We start from the raw sequence: 25,886 nt of genomic DNA, 5'->3' as shown, positions 1-25,886 counted from the left end.
TATTATTCAAAAACATTTCTACTGCCCCCCCCCCCCAAACAAACAAACACAAGCAAGACATGGTCACATCTATGATGAGAGAGAATCATTGATCGGTTGCCTCCTGCAAGCCCCACAGTGGGGATCGCCCTTGACCGGAATCGAACCTGGGACCTTTCAGTTCGCAGGCTGACTCTCTATCCACTGAGCCAAACCAGCCAGGGCTGGGTTTCTTATTAAAATGCAGGTTCCTGAGTTGGCAGGTCTTGAGTGAGGCCTGAGATTCTGCATTTCTCTTAAAAAATATATTCTTATTGATTTCAGAGAGGAAGGGAGAGGGAGAGGGAGAGAGAGATAGAAATATCAATGATGATGAGGGAATCATTCATTGGCTGCCTCCTGCACACCACCTACTGGGGATGAAGCCCGAAACCTGGCATGTGCCCTGACCGGGAATCGAATCGTGACTTCTCGGTTCATAGGTTGATGCTCAACCACTGACCCACCTGAGCCGGGCAGAGATTCTGCATTTCTAGCAAGGTTCTCGCTGGCTGGTGATGCTTATTACTATGAGTGGCAAGGCTGTAGGACTCACCTTTAGGAAGTCTTTCTTTTGAGCCCCCTTGTAATCTCTGCGGGTGATGCCCTATCTCTGATAATAGCTCCTTATCCTTTCTACATACCTGTCTGTCTCTGCCTGCAAGCCCCCTGGAGAGCAGGGTCTATCCCTTATTTGTCTTAGTATCACCAAAGCCTAACAGGAGGCCTAGTGCTTAATAAGGAATTGGTGAAAGAATGAATAGAAATAGTATAGAAAACTGTCCGAATTGAGCCCAAACCAAGGTTTGGCCTGTCGGGCTCTTGGACTTCTCTCCACTGTAAGCCAGGTTTCTTCCTTGTGGCAGACCAGTCAGTATTTCAGCGCTACTTTGGTGGGGGCTCCATGCTGGACACCACAAGGACAGAGTGGGAAAAGGAGGCAGAGACCTGAGCATTGGGGAATTCACCATCTCAGTGGTGGAACGGGGTTCAGGCCCACTTGAAGCAACGTTAGAACACTTACACAGTAACTTCTAAGTAAGTGCAAAGTAAGGGAGTGTGACTGAAAACCAGAGGAAGTAAAGAGCAAGCCATGGGCGTCCTGGCAGCTTGCACTTCCACATGCCCAACCGTCAGTTGTTTGTTTCTTCACTTGTTGAAATTGGGATTGCTTTCTGGAGGAAGTTAGCATGGAGCACAAGGCACCCAGCTGTCCTGGGGACCCACTGCCATCCCAGAGCCACAAAACCATGGACAGGGACTGTGGCACCAGTCCTGCTGTTGTGCATGGGGCCATGGAGAGGCTGGGAGCCAGAGTGAGCATGACTGGCATTGTGTGTCATGGAGAATGGTGACAGGACAATGTGAAGAGGAACAAGCAGCAGCAATGTAAGCGGAACACATTTGGAGCTAGGCATAGGCTGAAGTGGGGCTTGGAGAAGACCCATGCTGGAGATCCTGGGGTGATGGCAGTAGCAATCTTTACTTCCCCAATAGATGCAGAGCATTTCAACTTGGCTAATTAACGGGAACAGCAGGCTGGTAATTCTGCCAGCAGCAGGACACGAATGGTGTGGGATTGGCGCTGAACGCCACGGAGCATGCCTTTGTCCTTAAGAGAAAACACAATCCTCACATTGGGTCACGTCCATGAGGGTGCCCTTACAGTAACACCAAGGGGTTAGGGGCTTATATTTCTTTTCAGGCTTTCTTTAGGGGTAGCAAGGGGCCTGCTGTTTCAACAGGCTTTTATTTAAAGGGGACGCTGGTGTATGGTTGGTCTAGAATTTATAATCTGTGCTAGCAAACATACCTTATATCAGAGGTCGCAATCGCGGTTCAGGTCTGCCTCACAGAATGTCTTCCATCACCAGTCTCCCATTTTGGTAACTTGTACCTTGAGCATCACAATCCCTAACCTGATTCCTGGGGAAGAATGGGCTGGGAGGCTAGGGAAGAGTTGTTTTATCTTCAGAAAGTACACTGAATCTCATTAGGGAATTTGTTCCCAGTACTTCCTTTCAAAGCATATTGATCTGATCATCTGAGGATGTTAAAGGCTAATGAATATGAAGAAGAGATTTGGAAAGTCTCAGTGCTGAGTGGTACTCTGGAGATCATCTGCTCAGATCACCAGCGCTTGGTGTGACGGATGAGGCCATTGACCTTGCACAAGTCACTTTAGGAAGGGTTAACAATTCATTCACTTATTTATTATTTCATCAAATATTTATTGACCATTTACTAGAAGTCCGCCCAGACGTGTACCTGGTAGTGAAAACATGTCGCTATTTGATTGGTCCTGTTTGAGTCAGCATTCAATGAACTTCCCCTTTATTACAGATTCTGACAGCTGGTTTTACAGTGGCCCTGGGGGAATTGATATGTAGGATCTTCAGCCAGTGCAAATAGGTTTTCTATGTGAGGTCACCAACGTCTGAGCTGCTGGGCTAATTAATTTAGCTCTACTTGGCCTTACCTAATACATATATTGTTGAAAAGGTATTTGTAATTCAATTCTGGCAAATGAAAAACTAATTTAAACCACTCAGGCAGCTTTTATTTAAACAGACCCCGGAGCAACTCCTTTTGTAATGTGAAAAATCTTGTTATTGTTGCTGGAAATGATCATCCCCTAATTAAGGATTTTGTAAATTTGGACATTTTAGGGTTTCTTATGGTGGTACAGCCTGGCAGATGGCACAGCAATGGTCTGAGCTGGATGGGGAGCACTCTGGCCCAGAGAGAGGAAGCCCTAGGAACCTTAGACCAGCCCATCCCGAGATGCTGACATGTAGTGGAGCCCATGATTGCAAGCTGCTCCCTTCTCTAGGGTCCTGGAGCCTGGAGGGGAGAAGGAAGTGGTGGGCATGATGAGTGGAGTGTGAAGATGAGATTTGGAGCTCCCTCTCCTTTTCCATGGGTGGAAATGAGGAAGGAGTAGGATGGGGAACCTTTTGCTTCCTTTCCAGCAAATTCCGAACTCTTCCTTAAGGCCTGGGGCTGTGTTGGAATTAGAGTTCTCTTGTATATTTTAACACAGTAGGGGAGGAGAGGAAGAACAGTGGAAAAATAGACAGGAGTTTAGGGGAGAAGAGGGTTATGTGGATTCTTGTTATACTGTAAAATCTCATTAATTGGGGCCTTACTAATTTTGAACTTGTAAATAATCTGGAAGAAGACAAGGCTGAAGTTTAGATTTTTTTTTTTAAATATATTTTATTGATTTTTTACAGAGAGGAAGGGAGAGAGATAGAGAGTTAGAAACATCGATGAGAGAGAAACATCGATCAGCTGCCTCTTGCACATCTCTTACTGGGGATATGCCCGCAACCCAGGTACATGCCCTTGACCGGAATCGAACCTGGGACCTCTCAGTCCGCAGGCCGACGCCCCATCCACTGAGCCAAACCGGTTCCGGCTGAAGTTTAGATTTTTATATTAAATTTCTTTATTTATCAGTGATTTTCAACCCTTTCATTTCATGGCACACATAAACTAATTACTAAAATTCTGGGGCACACCAAAAAATGTATTTTTTTGCTGATTCAACGAAAAGTCGGTATAATTTTGATTCATTCACCCCAGATGCCTATTGTTGTGTTACCTGCTGTCATTTTTTTTTATTTGACAATCTAAGGGAAAAGAGGTCAGTGCCCCTGACTAAATAGTCAGGTATCGCATGTTTTAAAAATTCCTGTGGCATATCAGTTGAAAATCACTGTTGTATAGAAATGAATAGTGTGTCTGTCAATGTAGAGGAGAATGTTTTAAAACGGATCTATAGAAAAACATTTCCTATGTGAAAATACGCTATTTTGATGCAGACGCATCCTTTTACACAAACAATTCTTGTATTAATTAAAGATGATCCTTGTCTAGTTGGAGAATCCTGATAAAATGCTTCCTCACCAAGGAAGCTGGAACTTGTCCTCATTGCATGAGGGTAAAAACAAACCAACCTGCGTATCTATTTGTTATTTCTATAATAATTTATCCCAATTGGTTCCTACTAGTGAGGTTTAATAGCTTTTCTGTGTTGAACGATAAAATCAGAGCATAAAGATCTATAGAAACTAAGGGTAGAAAATATAAAACAAGGCTTGGAATTTTATGCTGTTATTTTTTTCTATTGCCTACGGTTTCTTAAAGTGAGCCTTGCAGTGGGTTACTCCAGCATCAGGTAACTCCATAGGCCAACTTGTAAAGAGAAGCAACTGATAAATGAAAAGGCTCACTGTCTTCATTTAGTGAAAAATGAACAAGAAGAAATAGGTGAAATTATCAGAGACACATAGGAACTTTGCTTTGGATTAGGGTATGCCGTCTGACCAGGCAACTGGCATTCGGGGGATATATCACATCTGTTCTTTGGTTGAGTGTGCAGCGGGCTCATTTCCCTTTCCTGGGCCAGTGATCTTAATCCCCGTTGTTGTCAAAATCCCCGACATTTTTGGATCTCTTGAACTTGTCAGTGTTTAGGGGTTCAGACAGCCCTGAGTGGGACTGTCCTGCCCAGCATATTTCTTCCTCTGTAGATGGTTATATTTCCACTGCAGGAGAGTAAGCCAGGAGCAGAAAGGCACGAGGGGGTGTCCGTGGGCTCTGGTTCTGTCTCACCGAGCTCACACAGAGCTGCCTCTCTTCCAGGATCCCTCTGTGCCATGTCCCCTGTGGTGACACACAGCTGAGACCTGGATGTGGGTTGGCTTTTCGGAAACTCCTTCTGGGGTACTCAGGCTTAATGGCAGTGGCACCGCGGGTTGACCTGGGGTTTTGGGTGTGTGTGGAAGCTGGTTCCCCCCGTCCCCTGCATCTCACCCCTGGCTGGGTTGTCCTTTGCCTCCTGAGGCTACTGTTTCCCCAGGCACATGGTTATCTTCCATTCAGTGTGAGCCCCATGCCTCTCCCTACAACCCCCTAACAGGAACTCAACTAGACCCCAGAAAGGACTTTTCAACAGAGAAGCAGGATGTAAGCGGAGAACGAATTGCTGAAGAAGGGAATACATTTTCTTCCCAGGAAATTGGTGTCTTCCACCCCCTGCTTGTTGAGGGCTGACGATGGCCACTTTGAAGGGGAGGGGGAGAGGCATGGAGAAGGGTATCACATTCAACTTCGCTTTCCATGTGGGCATTTTTTTTGTGGTTTCCTTTCTCTGTTCAAAGAATGAAGACTCCCAGTTGCTGTGCCACATAGAGGAAAGGCAAAGAGAATTATTTAAGGCATTGTGGCTCCTCTTGGTATTAATGACTCTGTTCAGTAGATATTTGCTGTGTGTTTGCTGTGTACCAGACACTGGGCCGGTACTAGAAGTGGACCCTCTCCTGCTCCATTGGGCCGGGCTATAGCGCCTGAACAAGACATGGCTTTCCGGCCCATGGTGTGGCTGGGAGGCTGAGGGTGGGGCCCAGGGACCCCGCCACCTGGCCTCTTTCACCCTGATTCCTTCTGTCTTGTTGTCCCACAGGTTCTTTTCGGAATGATGGTTTGAAAGCTTCTGATGTCCTTCCCATCCTAAAGGAAAAAGTGGCCTTCGTTTCCGGTGAGTGTCTGTGGAACTTTTCTCTGCGATGGGCCCAGAGAAGCTGTGTGTGTGTGTGTGTGTGTGTGTGTGTGTGTGTGCGCGCGCGCACATGTGTGGCACCCGCTTCTTTGTGGGTTAGTGGGAGAGAAGTGCAGATGGAATGGATGCTGGGAGCAGCTGCTTCCTCTCTACAGAGGGAGGCAGAAAGAGAAGGGGGAGCTCTGGTCCCAGCTGGGTGTTCTGGAGGATGCTTACAACTGCAGGTGGGTGCCCCCCACCTCACACCCCACCCCACACACATACACCTCACCCTGTCCATGCTCCCAGGCCCATGGGGCCCACAGGAGCCACTGAAGCCCCTCAGAGAGAGGCTCCAGCTGGAGGGGTCTGTCCACGTCATAATTCCCAGAGGTTTTATTTGGTTCATCTCTGAATGGGTCGTGGACAGGATATAAAAATTTTCTGTCTCCTTTTTTTTAAAAAAAGTGTTTTATTTATTTTTAGAGAGAGTGGAAGGGGAGAGAGAGAGAGAGAGAGAGAGAGAGAGAGAGAGAGAGAGAGAGAGATGAGAGAGACACATCTATCAGCTACCTCCTGCGCATCCCCTACTGGGGATTGAGCCCACAACCCTGGGCATGTGCCCTGACTGGGAATTGAACCTGGGACCTCTTGGTCCATGGGATGATGCTCAATCCACTGAGCTCTATATCCTTTTTATCTGTCTCCTTCTTATCTCTCCTTCCTGGCAAAGGGAACTCAAGTGAGTGTTTGCATCTATTTATTTATTTTTCTGAATAGTGACTTCCAAATATTTAATTCTGGCATCTCTCTCCAACCCATCTTGTGCACCTGGGCCTTTTAAAGTCTAATTCAGGGGTCAGCAAACTATAGCCTGCAGGCCAATCACCTGTGTTTTTGTGTGTTTTTTTTAAATAAACTTTTATTGGAATGCAGCCATGTGAATGTGTTTAGGCAGTGCATTAATTTCCTTTTGCTACTATAACAAGTTGCCAGAAACTGGATGGCTTACAATAACAGAAATTTATTTATTTTTTTCACAATTATGGAGGCCAGAAGTCCAAAATCTGTTTACTGGGCTAAAATCAGGGTATCGGCAGGGCTATGCTACCTCCAGAGCTCGAGGGGAGAGTTTGTTTCTTGCCTCTTCAGCTCTGGTGGCTGTAGCATTCTTTGGCTTGTGGCTGCATCATTCCCATCTCTGTCTCCATGTTCACAGTGCCTTCTGCAATTCTGTCTATGTCAGACCTCCCTCTGCCTCCCAGTGAGGAAACCTGTGATTGCATTTAGGGCCCACTCTGATAACCCAGGATAATCTTCCCATTGCAGGTTTCTTAACTTAATCACATCTGCAAAGATTCTTTTTCCAAATAAGGTAACATTCACAGTCCCCAGGGATTAGGGCCTGGTATGTCTGGGGACAAGTCTAGTGAGAAATACTTCCAGCAGAGATAGATGGCCATAAGCCTAACATATTTACTATCTGGCCCTTTAAGAAAAAGTGTGGCGATTCTTGATGTAATTGAAGCCAAACTCTAAGGTGCACCAGCACCACTCTGTGCCAGTTCTAGGACTTCATGCATGCCTTCTGGATCAGAATCTCTGGCATGGTTGGGGGATGGCAAAGTGAAGAGCCCAGAATCACATTTAAAGAAACCTGCTCAAGTGCTTAAGCCTTGTGGACTGACTTTGCTTCTGGATGATCCTGGTCATCTACAAGGAATGGCAGCAGAATCACAGGGAAAGAGCCAGCACTGTCCCACCATGCAGGGATTCCCTGCACAGGCAGTGCTGGCCTGGCTGGCGGGTCGCTGCCAGAAGGGAGGGAAGGATGGGAGGGGGAGGGTAACCAAGCAGCAGGTGTCTCCCACCTGACCAGAGGGAAGAAGCAAGTCCAGTGATTCAGAGTGTCGGGGTGGGAGGTGAGGACAGAGTATGGGATGCGAGTAGGAAGCCTTTGCAAACTACTATGTGCGTTCCGTATTACTATGATTAGTACTACAACTACTACTAGGATTTCATTATTGTTGTTGCTGTTAGAGGAGCGTTACCAGGAAGCTGCCTGTCCCATCAGTGTTAGGTGCTTGTCTGTCTGTTGGGTAGTGAGCCCCTGTCCCTGAAGCTGTTGAGTGAAACACAGGTTGATCCCTTGGCAGAATCACTGTCAGCGATTTTAGTCAGAGTGGAGACGGGGGTAAGACAACCTCTAAAGCCTTTGCAAACTTGCATCTGAGTGCTTGCTGAGCACGAGGGAAGACCTTGAGTAGAAGTCCTAGAGGCCACTGGGCAGTACTTGCCTCTAATTTCTGCTGCTGCCCATCATCTGGCCTTCCAGGACATGGCCCACAACCCTCTGGGGAGCCCGATTGGATCTTTTCCTCTTCTTTATGGCCTGAGCCTATTCAACCTGATGTCCTCCTCGCCCCCTGGGTATCCTCCTAGTCCTCCCATTCTCTTATGCCTGGTGCTTCCTCTACCTGGAGTGCCTTCCCCATACCTTCTTCTAGTCCAGTGGTGGGCAAACTTTTTGACTCGAGGGCCACAATGGATTCTTAAACTGGACTGGAGGGCCGGAACAAAAGCATGGATGGAGTGTTTGTGTGAACTAATATAAATTCAAAGTAAACATCATTACATAAAAGGGTACGGTCTTTTTTTTTTTTTAGTTTCATTCATTTCAAACGGGCCGGATCTGGCCCGCGGGCCGTAGTTTGCCCACGGCTGTTCTAGTCTGATCCTCTCTTCTTCTTTCCAAGTCATTTCCCACTTTGCCTCCTCCAGGAGGCCTTCCTGGCTTAAATGCATAGTCTTTGAGCCCCATTTTGTTCCACATCAGTCCGGGGTATATGAATGTGGACATGGTACACTTTGACATGCAACTCTTGCTTGATTATTCATGGTTTATTTTTCTCCTGTAATTCACCTGGACCTCTGGGGCAGGGCCCAGCCAGCCCTAGAGAAGAGCTGTCCAAGTATTGGGAGTTGTCCTAAAGGAGCACCCATAAGCAAGGTGCCAGGAAGGCAGCTAGTCAGGCGTGAGGCAGGTAGATGCTTCCCAGAGCAGGACCAAGGCTCTGTACAGCTCACGCCCATGTGCCCATGTCGGTCAAGCACCTGGGGTAAGTCTTATTCATGCCCCTGGGCTTAGGGACCATTGTCCTTCCGTGCCTGGGAAGGATGCTAGGAGCCCCAGGGAGATGACTGCCTGCATCTAAAAAACAAAAACAAATAAAAAAGCTCCTTGTATCCTGAGCTTTTAGAAGACAAAACACAAAATAAGACAAATTTAAAAAACCCAGAATTAGATAACGCAGGGCAATAGTTGTATTTCTTTCTGAGTAGAAAGGACTGCAGGCAGGCGGTGAGCAGAGAAACAAAACTGTTGATTGTGCCCGCCCTCCCATGCTGTGCCCCCGGCAGGGCCAGGGTACAGGAACGCAGTGCTGCCATGGGAACGCACATTTAGAATAATCCAGTGCAGCCCAGCAGCTCCTGCACGTGGGCGTGTGCACGTGTGTGATGGGATCGGGGACTGCCTCATGGAGCCTTTTTATCCCAGCCAGGCCCCATCCTGCTCCGTCATTCACAGCCTCCCCCTTGGCCCTCTCTCTGGCTTCCTTTGTGTGTTATGCCTCCCACTCACCGTACCTACTATCCCTTTTATCCAGCCTTCTTGTGCAGGGTCCATTGCACCCCTGTTATCTTCCTGTGCGCTCACACTCTCCTCTTGGCCTCCTCCCGATGTCCCTCTCTGCCATGGTTCCCAGGGAACCTGTGCTGCTGTGGCACAGTCTTTTGTGCTCTAGGGCTGTGTCTCTCAAAATGTGTTCCATGGAACAACAGTGATCCTCAAAAGAGAAAACGGGGTTCCACACTCGGATAAGTTTGGGAAATACTGCATAATGCAGCCCCCCTCTTAGAAACCTGCCGTGCTTATTAAAGCACACATCCATGGAGCACATGAGAACATTTCCCACACTGCAGAACAACCTCCTCCCCTTACAATTATTACGATGTCCATGAGCATCTTGCGGAACTAAAGTTACTTGGACCAAACTTTAGTATGATTCTTTAGATGTACTTTTCTTGCCTTCCCCTAAAACTACCCTGATCTGCTTGCCCTGAGTGGAGCCTGATCCTCCACCCCCGCCTCTGAGAAAAACATAAGCACCATTCCCCTCCACTTGGGCCAGGGAAGCCTTAACTCTTCCTGCTCCCGCCCCGCCTCCTCCTTCGCAGCCCTGACTGGCCCTGCCTCAGTGGAAGGGGGTCAGTGCCATCTCTAGAACATCAGAGAAACCCTTCCCTCTTTATTCTCTATATTCCTATCCTGCAGCTTCTATCATCAAAACCTTGTACAAGTAGATAGACAGCAGGTATTTGATAGGCAAGGGAACGGTGCTTTGGAAGTTCCTGCCACCATCTCCATCACCTTTTTGAAACGTGGCCACTTTTGCCTGCCACCTCTAGGGCCCACTGCCCAAATGCACAGTGACTTCAGGAGGGGTTCTCATTTTTCATCCCTGCCTTCCCTGTCTGTAACTTTAGCACCCATGTCAGTTATCGATCAAATTCTATAGCTTTGTGGTTGCTCAGCCTCCTTGGCAGCAAAGCCCTCCACCTCCCTACCATGACCATGCACATCCAAGACCTTGACCCTTCACATATCTGCCTGTGGCCTTCAGCTCTTACCTTTGGCCCTTTCCGACAATCCCCTGTCAGTTGGGAGAATATGGATAGCAGATGAACAAAGCATGCTGTTCCCTCTTCCCTGGGAGCTCATAATCCAGCAGGATGTTTTCTACCCTCAGTGGTCCCTGCTCCACTCACTCTAGGCATTGGCTCCACTCTGCCTTGGCTCATGTTAGAGCCTGGCATGGGCACCATGGCCAGACCTTTCAGCAGAGCCTTCACTACGCCTCCATACCCTGCCACCTTCCCTTAAGCCTCTATCACACCCAGTCTTCCTTCTCTGGGACACTTGCCAACCGTGGCCCATTCCACCTCTCTCCCCACACCTCAAGCCTCCCTGACCCTTGGCAGGTGATCTTATCTCCTATTTCACTTAAAGAACTGTGTTCCCCATGCAGGCTGAACCCCTCCCTCTCCGTACTTTCCTGTTTCCTCCTCCTCTTTGCATTCTATTCACCTGCTGCAGGAACCCCAGCCCCCCTGGTACCTGCTCTGAGTGAGACCTTGCTCCATCCCTTGCCCCACTCTTGCCAGCATAGTGATTCTCTTCCTCTGGGCTTATTCCTCCTCTTCTTCCTATAATCTTGGAAGGTCCTCTTCTTTCTGAAAAATATCTGGCTTCATCCTGCTGCCCCCTCCTGACTCCTTATCTATGCTTCCTGAAGGGAGGGGATTGCACTGCCTCAGGCTTTCTCCCCTCACTCCCCTCCCCTGCCATCTGGACCCTTTCCCAGCCATGATTTTGTGAAACTTCTGTCTCTAAGGACAGAACTGGCTCTGGCTCGGGGAGGACACTGCCAACAGCCCTCCAAACTGCTTAGTTAGCCTTTGCCAACCAGACTAGCCTTGGCTCCCTTGTTCCCATGGCTCTTCTCTTAAGCTGTCCATGGCAGTCAGGAAGGAAGGCAACAGTTGCCGTTAAAAGCACCACCTGAGTGAAAGCCCTTTGAGTGAGGTCGAAGCTGGAGGGGAAGGTGGAGCGTGTGGGGACCTCCTGGCTCTCAGGAAACCTTCTATTAAGTCCTTCTGCTTCCTTTTCTTTACCTGGAAGGCAGCTGGGAGCTGGGGACTCTTCCAAGGCAGATGAGCGGAGGGTGGTTATTTGTACAAAGAACCAGGGTGTGCGATATGGAAGGTCTGGAGCTGGGGGCCTGGATTCAGCTCTGGTATCTCTACACAGGTCTGCCCTGGTGTGGGGCAGGGGGAGGGGACAGTGCTGAGATAGTTTTTCGTCAGAGCAATTCTCTCAATGGCCCTGATCTTATGTGATCCTTTTCTCCTTGCAGCCTCCTTATCTCCTCTGTCCTGGAATGGGTTGGGGTTTGTTTGTCGAGCCTCCCCTCTGCCTGTGTGACTTCAGGACCCCACAGTCACAGGGAAACATTCATGCACTCACACTTGGGCTCTACCTTTGCTTGCAAGAGATCCTTTTTCCAAAGGTCAAGCTTTCAGCTTCTTTCCCTGGAGACGGGGGGGGGGGGGGGGGGGCATGGGCATGCCCACCTCCCCTCCTTCTTACATTAGATTCCCTGTGGGCCCAGCTCTGGAGGGTGTGAGAGGCTGCCTGACAAGCATGTGGATGGGGGTCTGTGATCAGGGCACCGAGGTTTTCTTTGTGTGATAGTCGGTACCTGTGAAGTCATGGTTGCTGCACCCTAGCTTTGTCCTCATCTAGCTCTCCTGAGAAACTTGGCCCTGCTTCCTAATCATACCACCCCTTAATGAATTTAAAATTTGTAAATAAACTTTAAAATCATAGAGTAAATCGTGAGTAGGAAGCTTGGAAAAGAGAGGAAAGAAAAGGTAATCATGTCAAATCCCAGCCTTCTAATAACAGCAATGCTCATCATTTCAGTGTACTCCTTCCAGCTTTCTAAAAAACGTGGTATTTAGAAAGAATTTGTAATAGTAGTGTGCGCAGTGTATATGTAGCGATTAAGACCTTGAGGATCCTTGTTTCTATAAAGATTCATGTGCTCCTCCAGCAGGAGGGACAGGTGGCACCTCAGGCAGGCAGGCGGGGCGGATCCTGGACTGTGTAGAAAACAATGTCTTTTCTATGAATCTACATCTTCCCAGCAGTGCTGCCGGCTGGATGCTTCAGGGGCTCTCACCACGGCAGTCAGTTAATCCCGACACTCCCACCTCACAGAGCCCTGTGAGGAGAAGTACATTGGAGCTTAAATTTCCAAAGACTGTCAAGGGCTTGCTTTCTCAATAAGAATAGTTACACCGCCTTCACTATTATTTCGCATTTGTAGAGAGCTGTATTTCTCAAAGTGCTTTCCCACATGCCCTCTTCCGTCCTTATAGCAGCCCTGTAACGTGGTCATTTTTATTTTCATCTGCATTTTGCAGGTGAGGCATCAGAGGAGTCAAAAGACTCACCCAAGGTCACACGTGTTACCGCAGCCAAATCCAACGCCCCTGTCCGAGGCGACCAGGTTTCTGTGGGCACCGTGCTCCCGCCTGTTTCATCCAGCATGCAGCCGGAACTCTTCCCTCTGCAGCACGCTCTCTGGCTGGTTTTCTCATACTCACCCCTCTCCCTCCCTGCAGGGGGCCGGGATAAACGAGGCGGACCCATCCTGACCTTCCCTGCCCGCAGCAATCATGACAGAATAAGACAGGAAGACCTTCGGAAACTCGTGACCTATTTGGCCAGCGTGCCAAGGTAAGGTGAAGGGGCATGTCCTGCAGGGGACGGTGGAGGGCATCTGGGCTGATGCAAGGGAATTGGAATGAGCCTCCACCCCTGGCAGAGGCCAGGGGTGTTTCTGCCCTCGTGGATTCTAATTATTCTTGGAACATCATCAGCCATTGTTCGTCTCCTTCCCATCAGTCCCATTGTTACTTCTGGGATTCCTGTGAGTGGAGTGGGAGCTGGAGGTGGGATCTGCGGGCAGAGGTGAAGGACCCAGGCTCAGAGGACCAGGACTGCACCTGGAACCGGGGAGGGAGCGTGGCCTGGGGAGGTTGAGCCCGGGGGCCCTGCTGTTTACTTTGGGGAAATGGGAACTCTGACTGATTACACTCTGGCTTGTGTATTGGATTGTTTTTAAAACCTGTGGCTTGTGAATATGGTTTTGGCTTTTGGAGTTTGGGTCAAATAACTCCACTTGTATCACTCAAGAGGCAGCCTTCAGCTCAATCTAGGGGTCATACGTTTTCAAGGGAGGTAATAGCGCCACCAAGGGGGATTGGTGCGGGGGGCAGCAAAAAGCTTGCTCCTTTATGCATTAAGCACAGCTCTACATACAGCATGTAAACAGATATATCATATATTTGAATTACTAAAATTTCATTGGGTGGATGATTAAGGAAAAAAGTATAGAAAGTTTTATTGGGGGTAAGGACAATGATAGTAAAATAAACAGATTGAGAAACCCTGGTTTCTGAGTGTTTCTAGGTGGTGCTGGCCATAGAGGTTGGTGAAGGGACACATGCCAAGAGCATGGTATATGTATATATGTGTAGTGGTCCATGTCTTTTAAGGAGGGAGAGGAGAAGTCTCTACCTAATCAGAGAGCCATAGAATGTGAGAGCCAGAAGAGCCCCGGGAGTAATCCAGGCGAATGCGTGCTGTGGTCTGCTTATGAAGCAGGGTCGAGATGGGAGAAAGTTGCGTATGGGTGTCAGTGGCAGAGCTGGGCCCAGGACTAGGTCCTCCTGACTGGTGCCCCAGGGCTCTCTGCACCCTCACAGAGATGAGAACTCTGTTCTCTGTCTCCTAGTGGGGCTGGAGCCTGGCCAGTGTTTGTGTGGCAAATAAGAATTAGTGCCCAGGGCTTTCAGAATCTTCATCTTGTGTCTGCATTTTATAGGAGAATTAGTCAGTTACAGAGAGGAGCTATATATTCAGCACTGCCTTTGCTGGACAGCCCTGGCTACTTCTTGAACATGCTGATTAAGTTCTTGAAGCAGGTGTCAGGCGAGGCAAGCACTACATTTGAAAGAGCCACAGGGGAGGCAGATGTAAAGGGACTGGTGGATGGTGATGGGCAGGTGGTAAAGGGGATTTTAAGAGCAGTCATCAAATTCTTGGAAGGATGTTGAATAGAATGAGGAGCCCTGAAGAGCTCCAAGAAGAAGGCAGTGAACAAATAGACATCGAATAGTGTCTACTTTTTTCCTTTATGATAGTCACTGGAGACTAGAAAAATGACGAAAGGCCTTATGCTCCAACCAAAAGAATTTGGATAATATTCAAAGAAAAACTTCTAAACTTTGTATGTAAGACTTTGAGCTGAAGAACAGAATATGAGACTTCTTTTGTACAGGTCTTTATTCAGAAGTATTCCCATCTGTCTTGGGTAAGGAGATAGGCTAAATAACCCATGATTGATCTAGGTAATTTAGCCATCTAGGGGCTAAGCAGTCTTAAAAGCACCTTTCCCTGGTACACGAACAGGCATAAAACCAGGTATTTTCTAAATCAATTTACAGGAAAAGTTTTCATGGGGACCCATATTGGACTCTCAGTTCTTTTAGAGCCAGAAGAAATTGGGATCCTTGGGGACATGAAGGTTTCATTTTTTTCCTTTTTGGTATGTTTATCACATCTCTGCAGCTAATGCATGCTCATCTTTTCTGTAGAATAGAAAGTGAGGGACTTGGAAGAACACTTTTATTCATTCTGACTTGTTAAGTAGAGATGGGATATAATAGATTGGAAGCAATTAAAAAGGCAAAGACTTCCGCTGGGTGAAGGGGAATGAAACCCAAGAGGGGCTGAGAGGAAGGTCATGAAAAAGCAGAAACAGTACATTACCACAGAAGGAATATGCTAGATGCAGGCTCTTTGCTTCCCAGAGCGTGGTCGCAAGCACGGCACCCTGGGCTCCTGAGAACAGAGAAAGTTCTCCTAGGTTCTGGCAGGTGGGAAGTCGGAGTCCTGTTGCCACTTTCAGTGGGAAGAACTGTTCTGGGTTGCTTGCTGCCTCTCTCCCGGGGCTTGTGCTCACCTGGAGTGTGAGTACCTGGCAGGCTGCAGAGTTTACCAACTGGTCATGCCCACCCTGCCACTTCCTCACTCTGCTGGCTCCAAGTTCACATATGAGGACTTTTGAAAACAAAACCTAGAACAGAACTGTTCCAGAGACAGTGAGGCTGGGGAGGGAAACTGAAGAATGGAGCATGTCAGATAGTGTTTGCCACCCTCCTCCTCAGCCGTGGCTTTGGGAAAGAAGGGAAACTGTGAAAATGAAAAGCTAGATTAGGTGGATGATGCTGATGGAAGAAATGCTCTATTCTGGGCCACGGACCAGGAGACTGAAAGAACAGGCTCCTGTGATAGTGGAGGGTGCCCTACAGACTGGTATGACTGTCTAGGCAACGTTTGACATGCATTTATTCATTCTTTAATTAGAGTCTTTATATGCCAGGCAGCTTGAGGATTCATGGTGAGAAGGAAGAGATATTTGAGAAAGTTAGGGAAAACCTGGGAATTTCCCTACCCAGTACAGACCAGTCACCATAAAGGGCAGTGTAATATATGAGTTGGTAACATCGGAGATGAACAGGCCAGCAGAAGACAAGCAAATAAGGACTAGGAGGTAGTGAAAGAGGATCCTGGAATCTAAGGAACCATTTATCTTTATTACTACTACTACTACTACTACTACTACTACTACTACTACCACCACTACTACTACTGGAGGCCTGGTGCACAAATTCATGCACTGGTGGGGTCCAGCCTGCCTGCCCAATGGCAGCCATCGGGGGTGGGCCAGATGAGGTGAGAGTCCATGGGCAGTTTGCTGGCAGCCCCACCCCGATTGGGGCCCCAGTGCCCGCTGGTGGGTGCGGCCCAGTGGGGCAAGGGACCACAGGCATTCTGGTCGTTTTGCCGTTCAGTCTATTTGTATATTGTCCTTTTATTATATAGGATTATTATTTTATTCATAACCATTTATCCCCTCTATGCCCTCTTCCACCACCACCCATCCCACCCCCCTGCAATCACAACACTGTTGTCCATGTCCATGAGTTATCTATTTTTTTCGTTTTGCTCAATCCCTCTATCTCCCAATACCCCTATCCCCACAAGAGCTATCTGCCTGCTCTCTATTTGTGAGTCTGTCTCTATTTTGTTTGGTAGTTCAGTTTGGAACCATTTATCTTGATGGCCAATTCTGGGCACCATTCTAGAATAGATGATTAAACAGATGGTGGTGATAATTTAGAAATGAATGGGAAGAAACAGTCGCACTGTGCTCTGTGAAAGCCAGGCCATGCCGGGACCGCTGCATCCAACTCTGCAGCACTGGACTCTGCCAGCCCTATTTTATGAACTGTGACCAGTTAGAGAGTATTGTCAAGGGAACAGCACATTGAGAGATTGCAAACTGCGTCTCTGCAGTTGAAGGATTGAAGGACGTTTTCTGGAAGGAGTGAAAAATGGAAGAAAAGTGATTCCCGGCTTCAGGTAGCAGGAGAGCTGCCCCCAGGATCAGGGAGTAGGCACAGTGTCTGCAGCCTGAATGGGTAGAAGTTAGAGATCAGGACTGAAGGGAAGGAAGAACCTGACCATGTGGGAGCTGTCCAGCAGCCTTGCCGCTGCCTCTGGAGAAAGTGAGCTTCCTGCCACCAGAGACTGGACTACCTTCTGTGAGGGATGCTGCAGAAGGAGTTCCTCTGTGGGGCTGGAGGCTGGGTTCCCAGGAAGCTTTCCTGCCCTGAACTGTGTGTTTCTATAATACTGAGAAACAACAACAAAAAACCATAAAATCTAGGACCTCAAAACAGAATATTACTACCCCGCCAACATACACTCCCTTTCTCAGGCTCCCTAAATAAGTAAGGCCTAGAATTTCACTTCAGATCTTGTCTGCATCTTAAATCCTAAGAAAATTGCTTTCTAGTCTCCTTGGACTCCGGGTGGGAATTTTGGGACATCACCTGGGACCATCCCAGATCATCCTGGCTGTGACAGTTTGGAACAGTCCTAGTTACTCCTTTGGGATCCATCATAGCTGGAGATGAGTTCTTTCCAACTTCCCTTTCTTGTTCCTGATAAGTTTGAGCATATACCTTCTGGGTCTTCTCCAAACTTTCTATCATTTTTGTGCTGAGGAATTATAGAATATCAGGGTAGGAAGCCTTAAAAGTCTTCTTTTTTAAAAAAAAATTTTTTTTCTTAAAAATATATTTTTATTAATTTCAGAGAGTAAGGGAGAGGGAGAGAGAGATAGAAACATCAATGATGAGAAAGGAGCATCAATTGGCTGCCTTTTGCATGCTTTCTACTGGGGATCGAGCCCACAAACCAGGCATGTGCCCTGACTGGGAATCCAATAGTGACCTCCTGGTACATAGGTCACTCAACCACTGAGACACACTGGCCAGGCATCTTAAAAATCTTCTAATTAAATTTCCTAACAACTCTTTTTACTCAATTCAACAAATATTTATTGAGTGCCTATGATAAGCCAGGGCCTGGATAAGAATCGTGAGTTTTCCTGTTATCTTCTCTGACTGTCATCAATCCTATGCTTATCTAGCTTTTTTGTTTTTCTGGCCTGCTATCTGCTTGCAGTTACTTGTACATGAAAGGAGTGGAGAGGAAATACTCAGATACAAGCAGCTGATGAGTGTCCCTAGAAACAGAGATAGGATAGAAAATCTAGCCCGAGAGTGAATAATTGCCCAGGCAGAGCTCACAGTGTGGGTAGGCTACCCACAATGATTATTGGAGTTGGCCATATGCTTGAGATAGGATTTTCTAAGTATCAAGTAAAGAAATCCTGGGTCATTTTATTGCATTGAATTCCTCCTTTTCATCATCATTGTTATCCTGCTTTGTCATGATCATCTTTCTGCTGCTCCTAAGGGTACCACCAGTTGTTAGTGACTTGATGTATCTGCCACTTCACTCTGTTCTTAGCAGCGCGGCTGAGATGCTAAAGTGTTCCGAAAGGAATGCAGGTGTCAGATTGGTGAGGAAAGATGACAAGAAATTAAGATGGGATGTTCTGCAATGCCAGTCAAACTAAGGTGCCAATATGCACAGCTTATTATTTGATAACATTTGCTCTTGTTCTACTGATTTCAGTTAGAGATAGATTGGGCTTATAGCCAGCACTATCTTTGTGCAGCATCACCAGAAAAATAGAAATAAGCAGAGAGCCAGAAAGACAGTTAAAAGATGAAGAGGTAAAAACCGCAAGGGTTTCCTCCCACTATATTCAGCATGAAAGAGCCCAAGCTATCCGCACTGTCATCACTGAATGTGTTTTGTTCTAAGGGTTTATTGAGATTTGTTGTTGGCATCCTGACCTTAAAGGAGGATGTGGGGAGTAATGTCCTAGGGGGGAAAGTCCAGAAACAGGACCAATGAGAGCATTGGCCTAAAACATACCTTATTTATTTATTATTTTTCAATCCTCACCCAAGGATATTTTTCCATTGATTTTCAGAGAGAGTGGGAAGGAGGGGGTGGGGGAGAGAGGCAGGGAGGGAGAGGGAGGGAGAGAAGGAGGGGAAGAGAGAGAAACATCAATGTGAGAGAGACTCATTGATTGAACCTGCAACCCAGGTATGTGCCCTTGACCAGAATCCAACCCGCAACTCTTTGGTGTAGTCCAAAGCTCTAACCACTGAACTTCTGGGCTAGGGCTAAATATTGTACTTCTTAATATCCATTTTTTATTTATTTTGTTGCTTATGTATAGAGGGCTTATCATTTCTATTATAGTTCCCACATTCTACACAAATTTCTGAGTAATATCAGTTACGTCCCTATTGTTGGCTGTGCAGAAAACAAGCCCTAAAGAGCAAATAGTGTTCTACTCTGCTGCTAAGGAACACACAATCATAATAACTACTGTTACTAGTGGTCATCTTCATCGGTGCCATACACACCCTCCCAGCTAAAGGAAAAGAGGCATCTTAGATTGGCATGACATGGGGGTTCAGGTCACAGCTCCACCCTTCTCTGTCAGGGAATTCATGGCTATTCAGCCTGGGTAATCTCAGAGAGTTTAATGAAGGGACAGTCTACAGCTAGCATGTCAAACTTGTGGCCAGCGGGCCTCGTGCCTGCTGGCTGTGAGTTTGACATGCTTGGTTTACAGCACTGCGTCAGGGAACAGGGAATTCAACAAAGTTTGGATTTCCAAGTTATCCCATGTCTTGAAATAGCAGAGATGGGAGGCAGGACTACTTCTGGGTCTGAAGTAACAATGATGTGAGGAGCAGTGCCTAGAATCTGGAGAGAGAGCTGACAGCAGCTGTGGCCTTTGGTGGAGAGGTACCAGCCACTCGGGTGATTCCATGATGAGGACAAGGGAAGTTGATACTCTTACTTCACTGTCCTCCTATTCTCTGACCTCCTGTTATTGTTTGTCATTGACCGAATGCAACTGAATCCAAGTGACAGAGTCCCCGTGAGTCAGCCTCCCAGGGCATCACAGAGGGGAGAAGATGGAGAATGTATTTGGAGGGGCAAATGGAAGATCTCTGGCACAGGGTGAGACCTTAAGCATATTACTCAGCACTTCTTAGTCCAGCATTCGGACTTCAATTTGGAAAAAGAATGTGCATCTCACAAGTGTGTTGTTAAGAAATTATCTAGCAATCTCTCTGTAGCACCCAGGCACTCAGTACTTCTCAGACTGCTTCTGAAGGAGCTTAATAATAATAATAATAATAATAATAATAATAATAATAATAAGTATATACACACACACATATATATAGTAATGTTTGCTGTATATGAAGAAACAGATGTATATGTAAGTTATGAAATATAACACTAAAATGAACACCTGAGACCCCACCCTCCAACTTCGTGAGCAGGATATCCCCACTGCTCTTGAAGCTACCTGGGACTTCTCCCCACCTTGATCCTCTTTCCATCCCCCAAAATATCCACTATTCTGAGTTTTGTGCCTACCCTTATTTTATTTTTTTTGGTATAGTTTATCACATGTTTTCATAAAAATATATTGTTTAGTTTTGCTTGTTTTTGAGCTTTATAAAAATGGTGTGTCATGTAGTTTCCATTGAGCCACTTTTTAAAATTATTATGACATGCAACAACATGGATGAATCTTTACACATCATTTTGAATGGGAAAAAACGCACTTAATGCTTCCTACTCCTGGAACTGATCTAGCAAGTCATGATTATTATCTTTAATTGACCTCATTGAGCTTTGATAAGTATTTTACATGCATTAACTTAATTCTCACAGCCCTTTGAGGTGAGTATTATTATTCCCATTTTACATATGAGGAAACTAGGCTCGGGGAGGTTAGGTAACTTATCTATGCACACACAGCCAGTAATTTGGAGCCAGGTGGTCTAGTACCAGAACCTGAGCTTTTATGTGATGAGGAGGTCAGAGTGAAGGAGGCAATAGTAATGGAGTGCAGGGGATAGATTTGGGGAGAGTAGGAAGGTAGATTCTGATGGATGGGCTAAGGATTGGATTGGAACAGGACAACGAAAGAGGGTGGTAAGGAGATGAGGGGTCAGACACATGTAATGATGGTGGGCAGCGGCTACCTGTGCATCAGACCTTCTTTCTCTAAGGTTCTCTCAGCACTCTAAGTGGGAAGGTTGATGCAGGTGGGAAATGCAGGTGGCGATTGTCTCACACCTGGGTTTCCTCTGGCCAAGGCAGTGGTGATGAGTGTGGATGTGCAGGATAATGGAGGAGGTGCGGGAAACCCTAGACTTCCTCCCCCAGGTGTTTGTGTTCAGCTTTATACAAGTAAACACTGCTCATTTATGTTCATCTGCAGCTGATAGTCAAGTATGCTTTACTGACCAGATTACATCAAGAGATGTTGTGAAAAAGCAAAAGCACTTAAGACCATGGAAACTATTTAAAAAGATGAGTAAAGGACCGTCAGTAGCAGGGGCCCTGAATTCAAAGCCTGGATTGGAGGTACTAGTGGGGTCTCCACTGTATACCAGGGATGGCCATCTTGTTCAGTTTCCTTCAGTCTGGATGTTTCTTTCACTTAGTCACCTGCCTGGTTCTACCTCCTGCACAGCTCTGACGTCAGAAGCATAATTGTGGCATTAGTTAGCCGCCAGCTGACCCACATTTGGAAGTTGGTCCGCTGCCCTGACCATGCCACTGCTGGACCAGACTGGGCTGTGCCAGCACAGTCTGGATGGGGCTGAGGGTTGAGGGGCTCATGGAAATCCTATGAAACCAACTGTGTGGGGGGTTGACGGAGAGCCAGCTGCGATGTTTCAAACGCAGAGATAAGCATATGTGATTCCCTGGAGAACAATAACCTAGACAATGAGAGGCGGAAACCATGTGGTCATGAAGTAACAATGAGAAGCAGCCTGGTAATTCCAGGAACCAGTAAATGGCTTAGGTGATAAATCAAGGGCCCAGCATTGGACATACGGGTTCCTGATGGAGAGGGGTTATTGTTTTCCTTCACACATGTCTTCAGTGTGACCCTTAGGAGGGAGTGGAACTGTGGGCTAGTAGAGGAGGAGTTTGAGGAAAACTAAGGACCCCTGGAAATTATGTAGGGGATTGCACCCTAGAAAGAATGAACCCCAGAATCCCCTGTGGGAGGAAAGCTGTGCTTGCTTGCTGACAAATTTGCTCACTTGTAAAAGACATGAATCTATTCTCAAACACAGTGGTAGTGAGGATTACATGACAAACATATCCAGCTCAGGACTGGCACACAGAAGAGGCCAGTGGCAAATGGCAGTTTCTTTCCCTTGCCTTGTCTGTCGCTTGTCTCATTGTCCTTAGCACTGCTTTGTCAAACTCAGGTTTAGGGTGATGGTTCAGGTTAGGATTAGCGTCTGTAGGAATAATAGTAATAGCAGCAAGCTCAGTAACACCTAGTAGGCTTGTAATAAATACTGAAAGAATGAATGAATATATATATACCTAGTGATGTGATAAAATCTTGATTTCTTTTAGTAACTAGAAAAGTATTTCTTTATTATAGAAAACTAGAGGCCCAGTGCATGACATTTGTGCACGGGAGGGGGGGTGTCCCTCAGCCCAGCCTGCGCCCTCTTGCAATCAGGGACACCTCGGGTAGGGTCCCTAGGCCTGGCTGGCCATCAGCTGGAAGCTGGCCCCACCCCCCCACCACCACTGCTTGCCATCTGTGGGGCACTGTCCCCCCTCCCCTGCCACTGGTCGCCTCCCTCTACTGGGTGACAGGTGTGGGGTGCTATTGCTTGGCTGGCCTGGGCCTCCCTCTGCAGGGTGATCACAGAGTGCCCCCTGCCCCCCCCCCCACATCAATCACCCCGGTGGCCTAGGCCTCCCTCTGTGGGGCGATCGTGGGGTGATGGTGGGATCCCCCCGACCAATCGCATCGCACCCACCTTGGCTGGCCTGGCGCCAGCACGTGTCATAGTGTGGTCGTCTGGAAGGTCGTCAGGACAGTCGTTCTGCTGTTCGGTCATTTGGTCTATTTGCATTTTATGCTTTTATTATTATAGATAAGTGCAGAAGAATATTAAGAATTTTAAAAATGCTTGTAACTAGCATCTAGAGATATAGTTAAATATGTTGACATATTTCCTTCATCTCTTTAGAGCTTTTTACTTTTTCCCCTCTCTGATTATTTTATTGAAAACTTTTCTAAAAAGATAAGAAATTATTCTTACCAGCAATTAATTCTTGTTCAGATAAATTAATCATGACCACCCATGACAAGCCCAGTACATTGCTTTACGAGGAACTAACCCTGTTTATTCAAAGACAGTCTAACACCTGGGATTCTGATTTGTTTTTCATTGTAAAATTTAAAAGTGTATGTTTATCCCTTTCTGATACAATACATAGTATATTTACATTGTGGAAAGTTTGTTAAATTATACACCCATAAAGTTTAATCACATGTATACACATATAATTGCTTTCATTATTAAACATTTATTATATATTCTTTATTTGTGTTTTTTTAATTGTTGACTCTATTACAGATGTCTCCCTTTCCCCCCCAACCTTTGCCTCCCTCTACCCTGCCCCCATCCCCTCTAGGGCTTCACCACATTATTGTCTGTGTCCATGGGCTGCATATATGCATATGTATTCTTTGGTCGGTCTCTGCTCATCCTTCCCACTCTCCTCCCCTCTGAGATCTGTCGGTCTGTTCCATGCATCCATGCCTCTGGTCCTGTTTTGTTTGTCAGTTTATTTTGTTCTTTAGATTCCACATATAAGTGAGATCATGTGATATTTGTCTTTCTCTTTCTGACTTGGTTATTTCCCTTAGCATAATACTATCCATTATTTAAAAAAAAATTCTTAAAAATAGTTCTATGAGGCAGGTATTGACTTGCTTTGGGAAAATCAGTATTCTCTCTGACCCTTGCTTTTCTGTTCTGAAAATGGGGCTCATAGCAAGTAGAAAGTGGTGAAGCCAGGATTTGATCCGACGGTCTCTAACACCAAATCTCATTTGTGGAGTCATGCTATGTCGGTGATGTAGAGGCACCTTTGTTGATACTCTAGTGCAATGGTTCTCAACCTTCCTAATGCCATGACCCTTTAATACAGTTCCTCATTTGTGGTGACCCCCAACCATAAAATTATTTTTGTTGCTACTTCATAACTGTAATTTTGCTACTATTATGAATCGTAATGTAAATATCTGATATGCAGGATGTATTGTCATTGTTACAAATTGAACACAATTAAAGCATAGTGATTAATCACAAAACAATATGTAATTATATATTCAATATGTGTTTTTTCCGATGGTCTTAGATGACCCCTGTAAAAGGGTCATTCGACCCCCAAAGGGGTCGCGACCCATAGGTTGAGAACCACTGCTCTAGTGCCTTTGTTATCCTTGATTTTAAAAAATACCTTATTAAAATAAAATTTTATTTTGTATTCTGCCTTTTTCCTGGCATAAGAAGCATTTCTTTTGCAAGCCAGTGAAAGATTTTTACATCTCTTTAATTGCTACCTAATTGTTACTCAGCCATTCTCCTATTAATGAACTTTTAGGGTCTTTCCAACTTCTTATATTATAAGTAACATCATAAAGGGCATCTTTAAGCATGAATATTTGTGTGGACTGATTTTTGAAAATCATGTTGTGGTTTTGAGTTCTTTTTTCCTTTTTTGATAGGTTAGGGAGATGAACATATTTTTCAGGTCAAGGTGTCTTTGAATTAAACCATATCTTTATCCTGAACCAATTTCCCAAAGCTGGACTCTTAAAGACATTTGACTCACCCTCTTTTCTATGCCTATGTATGTTTTCATTTAATTTTTAACACCCAAATGATATTTTTAAAACATCTGAAATGTGGGCAATCTCATATGATCTATATGTGCAGAAACAAATGAGCAGGTCGTCCTAGAAAGCAGAAAGTCTAAACATATTTAACGATTGGCTTTGGATGTGCTCTACAAATTGGAATAGCAATTTCACCTTGTAAATTGGTTTTAGCTAATCATGAAACGATTTTGCCTTCTCCATGTACTTGCTGGCTCCTAATGGGCAAAGGATTGGAAAGCAAAAAACAAGCTCATATGGGGGTTTGTCTCCCATCACATAGTTTGTTAGAGCTCCTGTAGGCTTGTCTTTATCCTCCACCCGATCAGAAGTTTGGGGAAGCTGTGAATATGCATCTTGGACACTGTAGTATCCCCAGGGCCTTACAATAATATGTGGCATTTGATGGGCATTTAGGAAATTGTGTTAAACGGAAGCAAACAAGTGTGAAAACTCACCATTGATAATCAGGCAAATAAATACTTGGAAAATGACCCATCTCATTTGGAATCATCATAGACTAGAAGACCTTTAAACCCATTTTCTGGGTATCCTAAGGGAGGACTTTTCAGAACCATGAGACTTCTGGGCAGTGGCTCTCCCTGAGGTGGCTCATGAGGTCAGGATGACAGCCTTTGACTGACAGGCTGAAATGAGTTCAGTCACACTTTTAGGTCACGCTCTTCTGTACATGAATTCTTAGGTGCACTCTGGGAGGGTGCAGCTCGGTCTGATGCGGGGGAAGTCTTCACCTTGGAAAAACGAAAGCTGTTTATTTCTCAGGGGCCGTAAGGTGACTATGCAATGCGTGCAGAACAGGTCATCGAGCCCTTCACCTGCTAGGAGGGGACACTCCGCGACCTCTTGCTACCCGGTAGCATCATTCTGCTATAATTGACGTTGTTGGCCTCCCTTCACTTTTCCCACTTTGCTCTTCATCCCCTGCACTCCTGGCAGGGACAGGTTCCAGAATCCAGGCTTGACATAGAGAATATGGTGGGACAATATTAGATGGAATAGCTGCCCTTGCGAATCTGTGTCTGGATAAATGGTTCCTTTTGTCCCCAGCTCACAAGGTGGATCCCAGGACAGAACAGGAAGGGGCTTGAGAAAATAAACTCAGCTCAGTGTTGCTGTGGACAGCACCCCCAATGCCAGGAAGTGGCAAGCTCGCTTATGAGAAACACGTCTTAGAGAAATGGGCACCGTTTTCTCTAGAGTCCATCAGGGTAAACTATAGTCCAGCGAGGATTCAGCGAAGAGCTTAGAATGAAGTGCTGGCACTAAAGCCTTGCTCTTAATACCCTGCAGTTCCAAAGTTCCAGAACCTTCTCTGTGTCAGGCAGTGCTGCCAGGTGGAGACTTTTGAAAGGCTGGGTTGGATTCACAGAGGGGTG

General features: G+C 46.3%; 1 protein-coding gene across 7 annotated transcripts in view; it reads left to right on the top strand.

Moving 5' to 3' along the window:
- Positions 1 to 25,886, top strand: part of KALRN (kalirin RhoGEF kinase) — a 573,479-nt gene that overhangs the window by 117,473 nt on the left and 430,120 nt on the right. For all 7 annotated transcript variants that reach the window (XM_081085419.1, XM_081085418.1, XM_081085412.1 and 4 more), the window contains exons 2-3: positions 5,489 to 5,563; positions 12,815 to 12,929. In XM_081085419.1, coding sequence (XP_080941545.1) covers positions 5,489 to 5,563; positions 12,815 to 12,929 — 190 coding nt within the window. The remainder of the gene's footprint in view (positions 1 to 5,488; positions 5,564 to 12,814; positions 12,930 to 25,886) is intronic.

This window comes from Myotis nattereri, assembly GCF_964212035.1.
Source record: "Myotis nattereri genome assembly, chromosome: 3".
In the NCBI taxonomy this organism is placed as follows: Eukaryota; Metazoa; Chordata; class Mammalia; order Chiroptera; family Vespertilionidae; genus Myotis; species Myotis nattereri.
This window is presented reverse-complemented; position numbering and strand designations above follow the sequence as displayed.